This window comes from Lynx canadensis, chromosome C1, assembly GCF_007474595.2.
Source record: "Lynx canadensis isolate LIC74 chromosome C1, mLynCan4.pri.v2, whole genome shotgun sequence".
NCBI lineage: Eukaryota > Metazoa > Chordata > Mammalia > Carnivora > Felidae > Lynx > Lynx canadensis.
In genome coordinates this window covers 35,108,660-35,125,176 of record NC_044310.1, presented here as the reverse complement: position 1 = coordinate 35,125,176, position 16,517 = coordinate 35,108,660, and the positions used below count along the sequence as shown (strand labels likewise).

The 16,517-nt window shown below is 50.9% G+C and overlaps 2 protein-coding genes across 7 annotated transcripts; one reads left to right on the top strand and one right to left on the bottom strand.

Annotated features, from left to right (window-relative positions):
* Positions 1-1,697: 1,697 nt before the first annotated feature.
* UROD (uroporphyrinogen decarboxylase) lies at positions 1,698-5,357 on the bottom strand. Of its 5 annotated transcripts, none has more exons than XM_030325026.1 (10): positions 5,256-5,357; positions 4,220-4,332; positions 4,021-4,100; positions 3,882-3,944; positions 3,474-3,671; positions 3,187-3,348; positions 2,685-2,822; positions 2,422-2,522; positions 2,274-2,340; positions 1,698-1,940 (listed from the first exon to the last, which is right to left on the bottom strand). In XM_030325026.1, exons 1-10 carry the CDS (start codon positions 5,261-5,263, stop codon positions 1,779-1,781), a joined length of 1,092 nt encoding a protein of 363 aa, XP_030180886.1. In that variant the 5' UTR covers positions 5,264-5,357; the 3' UTR covers positions 1,698-1,778. The 5 variants fall into 5 exon arrangements, with proteins under 5 accessions (XP_030180886.1, XP_030180887.1, XP_030180885.1 ...); XM_030325027.1 differs by lacking the exon at positions 5,256-5,357 and adding an exon at positions 4,961-5,059 and having other exon boundaries at positions 3,214-3,348; XM_030325025.1 differs by lacking the exon at positions 5,256-5,357 and adding an exon at positions 4,961-5,058.
* Positions 5,358-7,449: 2,092 nt separating this feature from the next.
* On the top strand, positions 7,450-16,076 carry HECTD3 (HECT domain E3 ubiquitin protein ligase 3). Of its 2 annotated transcripts, none has more exons than XM_030325023.1 (21): positions 7,450-7,884; positions 8,066-8,226; positions 8,476-8,568; positions 8,648-8,783; positions 9,060-9,175; positions 9,262-9,375; positions 9,523-9,605; positions 10,039-10,204; positions 10,431-10,512; positions 11,189-11,371; positions 11,523-11,575; positions 11,753-11,817; positions 11,973-12,076; positions 12,335-12,454; positions 12,570-12,659; positions 13,631-13,837; positions 14,126-14,255; positions 14,343-14,417; positions 14,541-14,622; positions 14,764-14,835; positions 14,982-16,076. In XM_030325023.1, exons 1-21 carry the CDS (start codon positions 7,516-7,518, stop codon positions 15,115-15,117), a joined length of 2,637 nt encoding a protein of 878 aa, XP_030180883.1. In that variant the 5' UTR covers positions 7,450-7,515; the 3' UTR covers positions 15,118-16,076. The 2 variants fall into 2 exon arrangements, with proteins under 2 accessions (XP_030180883.1, XP_030180884.1); XM_030325024.1 differs by having other exon boundaries at positions 7,451-7,884; positions 15,033-16,075.
* Positions 16,077-16,517: the final 441 nt, after the last annotated feature.

The window sequence follows — 16,517 nt, the reverse complement described above, 5'->3', positions numbered from 1 at the left end:
AGTTCTCTTCTTGCCCTATACTTGCTTCCCTTGCCTTTCTACCTCAAGCTTCCTCTGCCTGCCCATTGGTCACTGTTTTGGAGGCTGGGGCTGGAATGCATTTGGCCTTTCCCTTTCTGAGTAGTTTCTATCCCTAGTGGGCAATGCCTGTCTTAGCCCTAGCTGACGTCCACAGTGTACCAAGTTCCTACTACCTTCCTGACCCCTGTGCTCAGCCTGGAATTGTTATAGGAGGTAGTGAGGGCTTTCAGAAGAGTCATTTGGATGCCAGTGTCTTGGTGTTTACTGTTTCACGTTTTAGTTCCCGAGTAGGGGGTGGGGGGATGATAGGAAAGGGGTGGTATAGGTAGAATGTGAACTAAGGACCTGTCTGCTTTATGTTCTTCTTTGACAAACTGTGTCTCTTTTTTCTCCACACTAATCAGTAAGTTGTTTTCACTGTTTGTGGCTACTTAAGTCTTACTGTCCAGCCATGGGCCCCTACAACCTCTCAGCCCCAATAGGTTGGTTTCAAAAAAGAAGACACTCCCATTTCTGTATCACGTATCACGATTGCCATTTTTTTAGCAAGTGTGTGAACTCACAGTGCTTTTCTATGAATAAATCATGGATCACAGAAAATATCATTTTTCTAAAATCAGAAATTGTGTTCTCTCAATAAATGGGCCCTTTTCTCTCTTCTGCATTGCCCCAGGCTGGGACAAGGAATTGGTTGGGCTGATAGTGCAGTGGGTTCCTAGTAGTTTAAGGTGAGGGAGAATGACAAATGAAGAGTTTCCTGCCATACCACACCCCTCTCCAGTGTCCACAGGTACCTCAGACCTTGTCCCATGAGGTAGGTACCACCATGATGGGTAGAAACACCAAGGTCCTGGGGCGCCTGGGTAGCTCAGTCGGTTAAGCGTCCGACTTCGGCTCAGGTCACGATTTTGCGGTCCGTGAGTTCGAACCCCGCGTCGGGCTCTGTGCTGACTGCTCAGAGCCTGGAGCCTGCTTCCGATTCTGTGTCTCCCTCTCTCTCTGACCCTCCCCCGTTCATGCTCTGTCTCTCTCTGTCTCAAAAATAAATAAACATTAAAAAAAATAATAAAAATAAATAAAAAAGAAACACCAAGGTCCTGAGAAAATTAGATTGTATGCTCAGAAAAGAATGCAGAGCAACCCTGAGCACCATAGGGCCTTTTGGCCTCAGAGACCTTCTCACCTTAAAGATGCAAGTCTAAATCTTTAATCCTAAGCATTCTAGTTTTGAGTCTTTATGTCCTCCCCCATATTTTGGTGTCAAAGCTGAAGGCCTCTCAGTTTCTCCCTGCTTACCTAAATTCCATCTTCCTCAACAGGCCTCTCTGAAATATTCTAGCCAATTTTATGCTCCTCTCTGATATACACTCCCCTCCCTTTCAGACACAAATCCCTATAAATCTGGCTGTGTATGCTGTGAGACCCCATTTCTCTGCAAATGTCACAGCTTCAGCTGCCAGGAAGCTTTACCCAACCCCATTTAGCTTTCATGCTTGGAGAGCTGAGAGCATGATGGTGGTGAGAGCGCTGACATTAAGTCCTACAGTACATATTCACTGACATCTAAGCTCCTATGACTTGTGGAGAGGATGCAGAAAGGGGCATCCAGGAAGGAGCAGAGGCTAAGAAGGAACTGAGGATAAGGGCAAAGATCTTTCACAAATGAAAGTATACGCTAGACTCCAACTCTGAACTTTTATTCTCCTGGAAACAATCAATCATCTTTGTTAGTGGCAGTTGAGGGAAAACATGTATGCTCAGTTCTGTCGAAGCAGACGTGAGTATCTGTGCACGGCATCCACAAAGGCCCCCACATGTTCTGGGTCCATGTCAGGGTAAAGTCCATGGCCCAGGTTGGCAATGTAGCGCTGTGGCCCAAAGTCATTCAGCATCTGCTGCACCAGCCGTCCAATCTCCTCCTGGGGGACCAACAGGGCACTGGCTACAGGGGGGCCAGCAAACCCTACACTCACTATACATAATAGTGACACATACACATGTAGACATGCTTCTACTAAGTGTTATTCATTCAATCATTCACTCAAAAAAGTCTACTGGATGCTTAATATGGGCCAGGCCCTAAGACAACACAAATGAACAATTATAAAAAAAAAAATCCTGCTTTACTAGAGCTCACTTAGAGGGACAAACAGATATAATAAAGACACAAACACACAGTAATACACACAACCATATCCACAACCATGGGAGTACACAAACTCACAGACATACACAGGAACTCGGATTGATACCTCAGATGCATACAGGGCACAGGGGTCCAGGTTGCCCTGCAAGGTCACCGTCTTCCCCACACGTTCCCTGAAAGCAGAGTCAGTGCCACGTTCTGGTGATTGCACACATGGCAGCTGCACCCTCTCCACCTCACCCACCATCACTCACCGGGCTTTCTCTGGGGCCACTGTCCAGTCAAGCCCAACCACCTCGTAGCCAGCTTGGGCCAGCTCTTCCAGGGCAAAATGTCCATCTTTAGCAAAGATGATCTGGAAAAGGGCAGACCTCTAAGGCTACAAAAGGACCTTGCTATGCCCACTAACCTATCTTGGCTGCGCCTCTGCTGCCCTCTAGTGGTCACTTCAGTCCATGCAGGAAATACCCTGAAAGTTCCACAGGCCCACCTTCACTTACTCTTTCCCCATCCTTACCATGGGCACTGGTGCCAGGCCTGACTCCTGCAGCCTGGCCTTCACGCGCTTAGCCACATCACGGATATAGGGCAGTGCAAATTTATTGAAGAGTTGTGGGCCAAGATGCCCTGCATGGGACTCAAAGAGCTGCAATGCCTACAGTTGGGAGGTAGTAAAGAGAAATATATAACACACAAAGAGGAAGAATCTCAGGCCTCACACACAGAAAGTATCTCAATTTTTCCCTAGTGACTTCAGACCCTCATACTGCCTAAGCCTATAAACCCAGTTCCATTCAAAAAGTTTTGCCTTCTTTAGATCCCAGTGCTAATTTTGGTTTTTTAACACATACAGCATTGCCAATGTCAACATCAAGGTGGGCTTAGCTGCGCCAGCCAAATCACTGCAGGCCAAGCTTCTTTCATGCCTGGCATTAAGACACTTATCCTCTCAGATGTAGGAAACTCTGCTGCTTCTTTTCCTTCTAGACCCCAGCCTATTTCTCTCCCTCAGGACCCACCTGGGCACCAGCAGCCACTTGTCCTACCAGATATGGGACCAGAGCATCAGTGAGGATGCGAAGCAACTGGTGACTAGCCTGCGGTCTCTGGTAAAGCCAGCGCTTGGCCTGAGCCATGGTGCTTGAGCTGCCACCCTCAACCATGTATGTCATCAAAGTCCACTGCAAAAGGATACAAAGAGAATGTCACAGGTGTAAAAGCCAGACTGATACTTCCTTCCCTTGTGTACACTAGACCCTCCAGAGTGATTTTCCCATGCCCAAGTCCCTGCCATGTTCCACATTACCGGGGCACCAGCAAAGCCAATCAGCGGCACACGCCCAGCTAGCCGTTGTCGAGTGAGGGTGATGGCCTGGAACACATAGCCCAGCTCAGAGGCCACTGTTGCTGGATCCCGGAGGCGTTCTAAGTCCCGCTCTTCTCTTAATGGCTCTGGGAAGCTAGGCCCTTTGCCAGGCACCATAGTCACCTCCATGCCCAGTGCCTGGAGGGGGAGAAAATATCTGGATTCCCAACCTGTAACTCTAGAAGGAAAGGCTGTTTAGCCCATGCCAAGAAGGAGGAAAAGGAGAATGAAACTCAGCCACACTCCATCTCTTTCGGCCCAAGTTTTTCCCTGTTAGGTGAAGATAAGTGCTTATCTTGAGCTTTGACTATCTTTACCCTTTCTTACTCATCAGGTTTGAGCAGGTACCTGGGGTACAACAAGGATGTCAGAGAAGATGATGGCAGCATCCAAAGGGAAGCGACGCAGTGGCTGTAGGAAATAGAAGACAGGTTACTAGGAGGCAAGCAGAGGGCATAAATTCCTCCCTTTTTTGTGGAGTTCTCACCTGCAAAGTCAATTCACAGCAGGCCTCTGGGGAGCGACAGGTGCTGAAAAAGTCCTGGGCAGCCCTAGTTTCCCTAAACTCTGCAAACAGAAGAGGGAAGGCAGGGCTCCACCTTGAGGAACCTCTGAACCCCTCCCCTGCCCCTCAAAAAACTTCACCCTCCAGAGTTTCACCTAGACTCCCAAGCTCTGACCCTGACCTGGTAAGTAGCGGCCTGCCTGCCGCATGCACCAAACGGGAGTGTAATCTGTGTCTTCTCCCCATGCTGCTCGCAGGAACGTGTCATTCTTCAGCTCTGGAAAACCCTGGGATCTGGAGATCAGGAGGGGGTGGGGGTAGGTGTCAGTAAACTAGATTGGGGGTTGGGAAAGGCCTGGGTTCTTAAGGCGAATTCATTCCAACACCACTATCTGCCTTCTCCAGGCCAGTTCCTAAGCTGTGGCTCCCCACCCATTCCGCCTGTTCTTTGCCTATCAGATGGCGCACAAGACTAGAAGGGCCCGCGCTGGGGCCTCTATTTTACACAGTCCCAACTCCCCCCAGCTCAAAGCCAAAGCCACTAGAAAGACTGGGGAGAGGGGGAAGGAAAGCTCAGTAAGGACTGATTAGGGTCTCTGGACCAGAAAAATCTCAGGAACTGGGGTACCTATGGGCTGGTTCCGGAGCTTATAGATCCCCAGGCTGAGGGACAGTCAAGGAGAGATCAGAGTAGACGGTGCCGAAATACGGATCTTAATTGAGGATTAGAAAGTCCTGGGGACATCCCCTAAATGAAAGTCTCGGGAATCCATGGGTGGAGGAGGATTCGGGATTCCAGCGACTGGAGTTCGGTTTGGGAGCGCTCCAGGGTGGAGGAAGAGGGGTATAGCGGCAGATTTCTGAGTTGGAAGACTCAGATCAGAAGCCACACTGGCCACACCTCGTGGTGCAGGGAACTCACCCCAACCCGTTAGCCTCCATGATAAGCTGTCAGCGACTGCAAGCACAGTCCGCACTTTAAACTGAACTGGAACCTGCTCTGAGATCAGGCTCCACCCCTTCCTGGAATGAACCAGGGCCGTAGCCATGTTGAAAGTCACATGATCAGACTCCAGCAACAGCTCCCGGGCTGTCCCGGCTGCTGCCTGTAGGACCACCCTACCTCCGTCACCGTAAAGTCCGCTGTAGCGACGCAGCAAGAAACGCCGCCCCACGCCCACCCCACCCCCAAGAACCTCGCTATAACTACACCTTACCTTGGCATCAGCAGTTTCCTCTCCTCTGATGAGGAGATGGTGAGGAGGCGTTACCAGGATGCCCTGGTAATCCCGAAGATTCAGCCCAAGATTCACTTTTACTCCCACGCTCAATGATTCTAACAATCTTATGCGTAATGACTAGGCACACCGTCGGTTACAGAACCAAGCCATCCGGGGAAATGAAATCATTAAATATTTATATAACCTACGAAGAGGCGGGCAGTATAATAGATGCGGAGGTTACAGTGGTGACCAAGACAGCCCCTTCCTTTAGGAAGCTACAGACTGGTGGGGAAACAGAATTGGCAAGCATAATAGTAAATGTTTTATGAGGAAAAAGCTAGAAGCAGCCAGCAAAAGCTCCTCGCTTAGCTGGGGAAAGCAGTGGGGGGAAAGCAGGCAGAAGGAACAGCATGTGCAAAAAGAAGACGCAAAAGGGGCGCCTGGATGGCTCAGTCGGTTAGGTGTCCGACTTCAGCTCAGGTCATGATCTCACGGTTCAGGAGTTCAAGCCCCACCTCGGGCTCTGTGCTGGCAGCTCAGAGCCTGGAGCCTGCTTGGGATTCTGTGTTTGCCCCTCTCTCTACCCCTCCCTGGGTTGTGCTCTGTCTCTCTCTGTCTCTGTCTCTCTCTCTCAAAAATAAACGTTTAAAAAAATTAAAAAAGAAAAAAAAGAAGAAGACGCAAAAGAACAGATACCTATTATGGGAACCAGAAGATTGATCTGGTGAAATTAAAGAGGCTGGAGATGTCTTCAGAGTCCAGGTCATGCAGGCGCCCTTGTGAGATTTTCTTGTTCACTTTATTCTGTAGTAGTGTGGTAGCATACAAATAGCTTGGAGAGAAGGGAAGTGGGGCACTACATTCCCAACTTCCTAGGGAGGAAAAAAAAAAAGGAAACCTGACCAAATTACATGATGTCATTTGTTATTTCTTTCTTGATAACTTTGGTTATTTGAAAATTATATTAAAACAAAGTTTCCATCCAAGTGTCCATGAACAGATAAATAGATAAGCTACATGTAGTGTGTATATGTATGTGTATATATACACATATACTATATATATATACACACACACACACATATGTATAATGGAATGTTATTCAGCCCATAAAAATACATTAAGTTTTGATACATGCTACAATATTATTGTAATATTATGCTAAGTGAAATAAGACAGATACAAAGGGACAAATATTGTATGGTTCCACTATAGAATATCTAGAATAGGCTAATTCATAGAGGCAGAAAGTAGATTAGAATTTGCCAGGGGCTGGGAAGAGGAGGCCATGAGGAGTTATTGCTTAAAGAGAAAGAGTTTCTATTTAGAGTGATGAAAAAGTTTTGAAAATAGATAATGGTACTCTTAAAATGGTTAAAATGGAAAATTTTGTTACACTTACCACAATTTTAAAAATTAATATATCAAAAACCATTGAATTGTACACTTTAGATGGGTAAATTATATGGAGTATGAATTATATTTCAGTAAAACTGGTTGCAGGGGAGGGCACAAGACAAAGTTTCCTTTTCCTCCATGGTTGTACTTCAACACCTGTCCATCTTTCTTTTTCTTTCTTTCTTTTTTTTTTTTTTTTTTTTTTTTTTTTTTTGCCTCTATCCTATCTAACCACCTTGGAGTCCCTTTCCCACCTTGCACCTTTCTTCTCTTCTGGTTCAGGATTACTGGGAGAAACTGTGTCCTAGGATTAGGAATAACTACCAGAAGCAAGCCTGAACAACTCAAGACTCGTGTCACTGGTAGGGTCGAGCAGGGGATTATTCTCCCAAACGTTTTTGTAACACTGCCCCTAGGATGGGGAGCCTGAGAGGATATCTAGAAGATTTTTAAAAATTCTTCTGGTTTTAGTATGACTCATTGGGTGTGGGAAGGCAAAAACAGGAGGCCAGAGAACGAGAAAAATGGCTGTTACAATGATTCAGGCTAGATGATTGTGGTTCAATGAGGGTATAAAATGGTAGCAGCAATAAGGATGAAAAAGGGGAGACTGATCAGGTTAGAGAATACTGAACTTGGGTCTGGTTGGCTGAGTGGGAGGCACGTTGGTTTGCAAAAAGATTAAGTATCCGGGTACGTAGGATAATACGGCGGGCGCGAGGGATGCCCTTAGTCCAGAATTTACGGCAAGGGCTGGCCGAAGGCGGGGCAGAGCGTGGTGAGAAGCTTGATAAGCCTTCGTGGCGGCGGCTTCAGCAGCTCAACCACCTCTGGCCTTTCTTTTTGCTGTTTCGCCATGGCGGGCCCAGGCCCGGGCGCGGCTCTAGAGTCCCCTCGGCAGCTGCTGGGCCGCGTGCGCTTCCTGGCGGAGGCAGCTCAGAGCCTCCGCGCCGGACGGCCGCTACCAAAGGCGTTGGCCTTCGTGCCGCGCGAGGTGCTCTACAAGCTTTACAAGGACCCGGCGGGACCCTCGCGCGTGTTGCTGCCGGTGTGGGAGGCGGAGGGCCTGGGGCTGCGCGTGGGAGCCGCGGGCCCCGCCCCTGGTACCGGCTCCGGGCCCCTCCGCGCTGCCCGCGACAGCATTGAGCTCCGGCGCGGCGCCTGCGTGCGTACTACCGGAGAGGAGCTGTGCAACGGCCACGGGCTCTGGGTGAAGCTGACCAAGGTACTCTCAGGCCTGCCCTGGGCTCCGCAAAAGACCCCGGGGCCAGGGAAGCTCCAGGCTGTTCTCCTCCCCACCCCCATATTGAGCTGGCATTGCGTTCCGTGTTCTTTGCCTTGGGCTGGGCAGGGCGGGCCGCTGGGCAGTTCCCTGACGGCTGTTCCCATCTTGCGCTTCTTGGCAGGAGCAGCTGGCAGAACACCTGGGCGACTGCGGACTGAACGAAGGCTGGCTTCTGGTGTGCCGACCGGCCGAGGGCGGGGCCCGCCTCGTACCCATCGACACACCTGACCATCTTCAGCGGCAGCAGCAGCTCTTTGGCGTGGACTACCGACCTGTGCTCAGGTGCTGCACTTGAAAGGGCGGAGCTTGATGCCTGATACCTAGGCCGGGAAGGAAGTGTGGCACAGCGAGGGAGGTGGGATGTGGACTGAAGGCCGGGTTAAGAGCAGGAAGGGGCGGCACCTGAATGGAGCTGGGGTGAAGCTTCTGGAGGCCTAGATTGGTGGAAATTGAGCTCTGGAGAAAGCCCACTGGGGGTGTCATTCTGCCCAGTGATGTCTCCCCATCCCACCCCCTACTCTGTGCCCACAGATGGGAACAAGTAGTGGACCTGACATACTCTCATCGCCTTGGATCAAGGCCCCAGCCAGCCGAGGCATACACGGAAGCTGTACAAAGGCTACTGTGAGTGCGCTGGGGTGGGATAGGGAGGAAGGATCTGCAGGTCTGGGCCTGACCTAATTAGGGACTTGGGGTTGCTTAGCTATGTGCCCCCGACGTGGACCTACGAGTGTGACGAAGACCTGATCCACTTCTTGTACGACCACCTGGGCAAGGAAGATGAGAACCTGGGTAGCGTGAAGCAGTATGTGGAGAGCATAGACGTTTCCTCCTACACGGTGGGTGCTGGGACTCCTCCCACCCCAAGCAAGATGTCCCATCTTGCTAGATCCAGAACCCTCACCTCTAAGCCAGGGCCAAACCTGAACCCCACAGGCCAGACTTAGTCCAGCACTGTATTTTGGAAGTCCTGTAGGAATCCCCACTTGCACACATACCAGCTGTGCTTTTGACCAGCTCCATGTATTTTTTTTCTTGTGCTCCCTGGCCCAAAGCACACTTCCCAGTGCAGAGAGTGGGGTAAACACTGACTCCACCTCTCTGCCCCACCCCAGGAGGAGTTCAATGTGTCCTGCCTGACGGACAGTAATGCAGACACCTACTGGGAGAGTGATGGTTCCCAGTGCCAGCACTGGGTACGGCTTACCATGAAAAAGGGCACCATTGTCAAGTGAGTGGGCTCTGAGGTAGGACAGGGTGGGCAGGCCAAGTGCTTATAAGTATACAAAGACCTATGTGTATACTCTGACCACCTAGGAAGCTGCTGCTCACAGTGGATACCACAGATGACAACTTTATGCCTAAGCGGGTAGTGATCTATGGAGGCGAAGGTGACAACCTGAAGAAGCTGAGTGACGTGAGCATTGATGAGTGAGTGAGCAAGCTGGTCTGGGAGGGGACATGGGGCATGATTCTAGTAATGGGGCCTGCCCCCACTTGGAAGCATAAGGTTAGGTTAGAGCCCAGCAATCCCTACAGGCAAGGGGTATTCAAAGTGCCTCACATCCATCTCCTCAGGACCCTGATCGGGGATGTATGTGTCCTGGAGGACATGACCGTTCATCTCCCAGTCATCGAGATCCGCATCGTGGAGTGCCGAGGTGGGGCTTAAGGCTATAAGGAGGGAAAGGGAGTGACAGAGTATAGATAGTGGCTAGCTGTTAGTGAGTGTAGAGAAGAAATGGGGTTGGAGTTGGGATGAAGGCTATCAAACTCCAGGATTTGAAGCTTTGGGCCTGAGCCAGGTGGGAGGCGCCAGGTATATGCCTTCCTTAAAGCCATAGAGGTTTTGGGCTCATCTGGAAGAGGAACTGAGTTGGGACCCTCAGGCATCCCAATATTACAGTGATGGATGGAGGAACTGGCAAAGAATATAATAATCAGAGTCAGATGAGTAGAAGGGGCTCATAAAGGTCCCAAGTTTCTAGGGGCTATGGGTGACAAAAGTCTGAACATCAAAGAGCCATTCTCAGCTCTGAGAACCAAAGAGGCAGTAGGTGCCCTAAGTAACTTTGCTCTGACTCCTTCCCCCAGATGATGGGATTGACGTGCGTCTTCGAGGGATCAAGATCAAGTCATCTAGACAGCGGGAACTAGGGTTAAATGCAGACCTGTTCCAGCCAACCAGTCTGGTGCGATACCCACGCCTCGAAGGCACTGACCCTGAAGTACTGTACCGCAGAGCTGTTCTCCTGCAGAGGTGGCTGTGGTCCTGGGCCTGCCAGGCCCGTCCTTTCCCCCCATCCTGAACCTCACATGTCTGTATGAAGGAGGTTCTCAAGGCCCTGTACTGTAAGCTGTTCCACTTCAAGGGTCAGGGCAGCCCCTGGGCCCTGCCTTCTCCTGTCTTTATGTGTTGGGGAGTGAGAGGGTCTTAAATCCATGCTACTTTCTTTAGTTGCATTATCTTTATCCACTCACCCCAGATTCATAAAGATCCTAGACAGTGTCCTACACCACCTGGTACCTGCCTGGGATCACACGCTTGGCACCTTCAGTGAGATTAAGGTGAGCCTGGCCCACCTAGTATTGGTCTCAGCAGTGGGCTCCTCCTTTCTGTTCATGCAAGCATTCACCCTTTTACACAGAGTTCTTCAAACCTACTCTAGGCCTGGACCTTTGCTGGGCTCTGGGAATGTAGGAAAAAAGCAAGACACAGATAGTTAAAATTCAGTGGTAGGCATGCTGTTCTCCCAGATAGTATATGAAATATACAAGAGCTGGGGTGAAGAAGTGACAGTGTGCACAAGGCAAGTTGCATGAGAGGTGCATCCTGGGAGTTGTTAGCTGCTAGATGACTTAAGAGAAGTATACAGGTAAATGTGAGTATGACCTGGGGATGAGGCTGGGAGTGGGGAGGCAAATAGCAGGCCCTGATAGCAGAGGGCATTATGGGCCAGGCTGTGAAGCAAGGACTATGTCCCAGGTCAGTGAAGCCATTGGAAGGGTTTTAAGTAGGTAATGACAAAGTTTGATTTTTTGTTTTAGAAAGCATCTGCCCCCCCCCAACCCCGGTGACTGGACTAAGGGAGAGACGGGAAACAAGGAAGGGGAGGGTCGTGGGGGGGATGAACTAGGCATGGACTAGAACCATGGAATTGGGTCCAGGCATAGAGGAAGGTTCCGGGTCCTGGACAGAGACTGACTGCCTGCCAGTCTTGCTCTGGGCACCTCTCCTCACCAGCAAGTGAAGCAGTTCCTGCTGCTATCACGCCAAAGGCCAGGGCTAGTGGCCCAGTGCTTGCGTGACTCAGAAAGCAGCAAGCCCAGCTTCATGCCACGCCTGTACATCAACCGGCGCCTTGCCATGGAACACCGTGCCTGCCCCTTAAGGGACCCTGCCTGCAAGAACGCAGTCTTCACCCAGGTCTGGACCACTTGGGGTTGGACCAAGGGAGGGTCAGTAAAGGGCCTGGGGGCTGGACCAAGAGGAACCTGAGTAAGGTCTTTGGTCTAGAGTGGGGCCAGATCTTGAAACAGACTTTCCTATAACTCCCTCCCTTTTCCCCTGCCCCCAGGTTTATGAAGGCCTCAAGCCCTCTGACAAGTATGAAAAGCCCTTGGACTACAGGTATGGCATGAGGTTGAGGGATTTGTGCTGGAGTTACATAAACTATATATACCTGCACACTGCTTTTGGAACCCTTCACCATTACCCCTCCGTAGCCCCTACTTCTGGCTGGTATCCTGTGAACCATCCTGAGCCCTGGCCCAGCATGGATGGCCCAGCATCCACTCCTTCTTACAGGTGGCCCATGCGCTATGACCAGTGGTGGGAGTGTAAATTCATTGCAGAAGGCATCATTGACCAAGGTGAGGCCCTGACAAAGGATAATAAGGGTCCAGCCTTCAGAGTGGTAGAGGCTTCTGGGGTCATGAGCTAACCAAGATAGAAGACCTGCTTATTAACCCTTTATGGGGGCTAGGACTCTTGAATTCCCCAGTGGAGAGCATCTGTGTCATTTCAGGGGGTGGTTTCCGAGATAGCCTGGCAGACATGTCAGAAGAGTTGTGCCCTAGCTCAGCAGACACCCCTGTGCCTCTGCCCTTCTTTGTGCGCACAGCCAACCAGGTAATCTCCTATCTCTACTTCTCAAGTTGTTTCTGCTGTTCATCTCTGCAAACCTCCCAGGTGCTGAACTAGAGAGGGAGCAGAGGAGGGACCGAGTTGCCTGGGGCAGCCTCTGGGCAGACAGGAAAGGAGGGGCTATTCTACAGACAGGGATCATTCAGGGCCTCTGGTGGAAAGTGTGCAGGCGTCTTTGGAGAATCTGGGGCAACAAAGTAGGGTCCATTCCATGCCATGCTGACAGCTCTATCTTGGGGGCAGGGCAATGGCACTGGTGAGGCCCGGGACATGTATGTGCCTAACCCCTCCTGCCGAGACTTTGCCAAATATGAATGGATTGGACAGCTGATGGGGGCTGCCCTTCGGGGTAAGGAATTCCTGGTGAGTAGCCTAATCTGTACCCACATCAGATGAGCCTGGCCCCTGGAAAGAAGAAGAACCACCCAAACCTGGGCAGCCCAATGTGAGAATACCATAGTGATTATTTGTCCCATAGGTCCTGGCTCTGCCTGGTTTTGTATGGAAGCAGCTCTCTGGTGAGGAAGTGAGTTGGAGCAAGGACTTCCCAGCTGTGGACTCTGTGCTGGTAAGGCCTGGACCTGGTGTTTACTCTATGCAGCCCCTGAAGATTGCTGCTCCCAAAGGATGTCTTGAACCTTCTCTAACCTCACATGTGCTCCTTCTGTTCCCGTGGCTTCAACTACTTTCTTTATTCTGGTGACCCCTAAAATCTTACCTCCATCTCCAGCCTTTCCTAAGTTTGGAGTCATATATGCATCTGCCTGCAGGACATCTGCCCCAGATGGAACCTTAGGCTCAGCACTGGGAGTTCATCACCTCCCAGTCTACTGCCCTCTAGGGGTCCCTGTCTCAGAACAGCACCACTACCCACCCTTCCCCATACCAAGGGCCTCAGTGTCAGCCTTCATTCCTCCTTTTTCCTCACCTCCCACATTCTGTTACATCTCCCTCTGGAATCTGTCCACTTCTTCTATTTCACCGCTCTCCTCCTCGTTCAGGCCACTTTCCTTTCTGACACAATCAGTGACTGCAAAGTGGTGTTCCTATGTCCATTCTTACCCATCTGATCTACCCAGCCAGAGTAATTCATTTCCCTCCTCTTGTTTAAACCCTTCAGTGTCTCTGCTCTGGGCTTAGGGTAAAATGCAGAACCTGACAAACCTTATATGACCTCTGTATGCCTGTCCACTTAGTTCACATTCAGGCTCTAGCCAAACAGATTCCACAGGCCTTTTGCTCTTTCAACCTTTTTTCAAGATGTTCTCTCTCCTGACTTCCTTGTGGCCTAGCCAACAACCAGCCATCATTTAGGTTTTAGCTTGGATGCCATTTCCTGCAGGACACCTTCCCTGGCAGCCAAGGAAGTGTTGTCTTGATGCTTTCATAGCCCTTGTACTGACCCCCTCACTGCCCTCATTACCTGCATAGGACTGCCTTGCCTGTTTGCCTCTCCTGCTTCCCTGTGAGCATCTTGAGAGAAAACAACATTGTCTCAACAATGAAAGGCTGACCTCCTTGCCTCTCTCCAACCCCCAGGTGAAGCTCTTGGAAGTGATGGAAGGAATGGACAAGGAGACATTTGAGTTCAAATTTGGGAAGGAACTAACATTCACCACTGTACTGAGTGACCAGCAAGTAGTAGAGTTGATCCCCGGGGGTGCAGGCATCATAGTGGGATATGAAGACCGTTCCCGTTTCATCCAACTGGTGCAGAAGACACGGCTAGAAGAGAGCAAGGAGCAGGTACCACCCAGAGGCCAGGAGAACAGAGAGCTTTGCACAGCTCCTGATAATCAGAGCCTAGCCTAATAGGCTACCAGTACCCAATCCCAAGAACTCTGGCCCCTACCTTTCCTCTGCCCTACATTCCTGCTTGTTGGTGGGAATGAACTAGAACTAGGTGGCCCCTAGTGCTAAACAAACATCATGTCATGTCCCCCATTATCTCTATGAGTGGATGCCAAGTGACTCCACCACACACTGATTTGGGAGTTGTGCCCTCTTCCCTAGCCAGGCCTCTCCCTCCTCCAGGTGGCAGCCATGCAGGCAGGACTGCTAAAGGTGGTGCCACAGGCTGTGCTGGACTTGCTGACCTGGCAGGAATTGGAGAAGAAAGTGTGCGGGGACCCAGAGGTCACTGTGGACGCTCTACGAAAGCTCAGTGAGTGTGGGGCAGGGCAACACAGGGATAGAGGCTTAAGGACTAGGTAGGTTGGGACCTAAGAATGAATTCTGACCTTGTCCCCAGCCCGGTTTGAGGACTTCGAGCCATCTGACACTCGAGTGCAATATTTTTGGGAAGCACTGAACAACTTCACCAACGGTCAGTGGAAGAGGGGAGAGTGATGCCTGGGTTCAGACTCCACTTGTGGGATACAGAAACAGGGTAGAAATTGTAGAACCTCCCCCACCATTAGTGCAGGCACTGATTTCCTTCTCCATCCAGAGGACCGGAGCCGCTTCCTGCGCTTTGTCACTGGCCGCAGCCGTCTGCCAGCACGGATCTATATCTACCCAGACAAACTGGGGTGAGTGCAGGTGGCAGGGGTAGGGGTCCAAAGGGTCTGTGGCTGGCCTTTGCCCTCTTCCCCCCACACATACTCACATGTCAGACCCCTACCCTGTGCCCCTACAATTCTTTCTAATCTGTGGCCCCTCCACGCTCCCAGCTATGAAACTACAGATGCGCTGCCTGAGTCTTCAACTTGTTCAAGCACCCTCTTCCTACCACATTATGCCAGGTGGGTTTCTTAGGCTCAAACCTAGAGAGTGGGGAGTGGGGGAAGGAGTGGTATCCTAGGATGGAGGAGGACTTCCAGTACTGAAGTGCACAAACTGGAACCCCATCACCCATCACCCCGTGCACTGACCGCACTGACCCTCGTAGTGATGGAAGGACCTCTGCACCTGGTGCTGACCAAGTCTCCGTCTCCCTCAGTGCCAAGGTGTGCGAGGAGAAGCTCCGCTATGCGGCGTACAACTGCGTGGCCATTGACACTGACATGAGCCCTTGGGAGGAGTGAGGCGGCACCAGGGGGCAGCCTCGGGCCAGCAGGACCGTGCCTGCACAGGTCCCACTAGGCGGCGCCCAGGGTGAAGACATGTTCCCTGGACCAGTGGGGTCTGCATACTCCTGACCTGAGCTGACATGCTCAGAAAAAGACAGCACGCCCCTGTGTCTGCTTGGAGTGGGGGTGGTGGGTTGACCCTGGTGGCCCAGCCCCACAGACCCACAAGCCCTGTGCGTGCTCGGGCTTGCTTCCCGAGTTGTTCATCCTCTGTGAGAGGGAATCCCATAAGCCCAGCACAAGCTGCCAGGCCTGAGCTACTTGAAGGGGGCCTTCTAGCTCCCCACCCCATGGACTTTACTTCAGTTTTTTGTTGTTGCTTTTTTTTTTCTTGGCTCCCTCCCCCCCCTTTTGCTCCTTGTTTTTCTCTGGCTTCAGCCTGGATTCAAAACTAAAACCTCTGGAGGGTGGTGGAGGCTCCTCCCCAAACAAGGCATTGGAGTAATGGCTATCCTCTTTGGTCACCTGCCCCAAGAATGAAGCAGCAGCTAAGCATCTTCTCACTCACATACTTGTATTTTCCTCCTCTCCCTCCATACCCAAAGTGTGAGCTCTGCCCTCCCTCCAACCCAGTCTCAAACTACACAGTGCCATCACCTTCTTTGGCTCAGAACCTACATGTTCTCAACATTAAATCACCACCACCATACCGTATTCAATGCTTCTGCATCGCCTCCAGCCTGATTCTCCATCTGCTGTGTCATCTCCAAGATTGTGCAAGGTTAAAGCCAGTTATGTCCTCTCTGAAATCCTCAGTAGCTCCCTTTCACCCAACTCAAAGCTTAGACTTTAAACCTGCTCCTAAGCCTTATGCAGGTCTGTGCCCCAGTGCTCCTCCCTTAAGGGCCTCCATGACACCCCATCAAAGAAGATCTTGCACATGGGAAAGTTTAATAAATGGATGTATTCATTCCTTCAGAATGTGTTTATTGGGCTCCAGAGGGATGGCAGAGAAGGTTCTTCTAGGACTTCAGGGCTCTTGGCTGGAAGCCAGGGAGATCATGTGTCAAGTAGGAGTGGTGAGTCTCACAGTGACAAACATTAAATTTGGAGATAAGCAGGGAAATAAGGACGCTACTGGGAGAGGGGGCAGTGGTGTGCAAAGCCTGGCCTGGCATCTTCTGGGATGGAGGATGGGAATCCACCTTCAGGAACCAGGTAGGCAGAAGAATTTGACATCGTAAAAGACAAAGCCTTGAGATGGCTGATAAACCAGCCAGGTCAAGCTTTTGACAAAAGACACAGCAGCACAGCTACTCATTCACCCACCACACTGCCTCCAATTGCCACACAGCTAGGGTGCAGTCTTTAAGAACAAGTACCTGGTAAGAGATCTCCTGAGCTTATAGACCCAT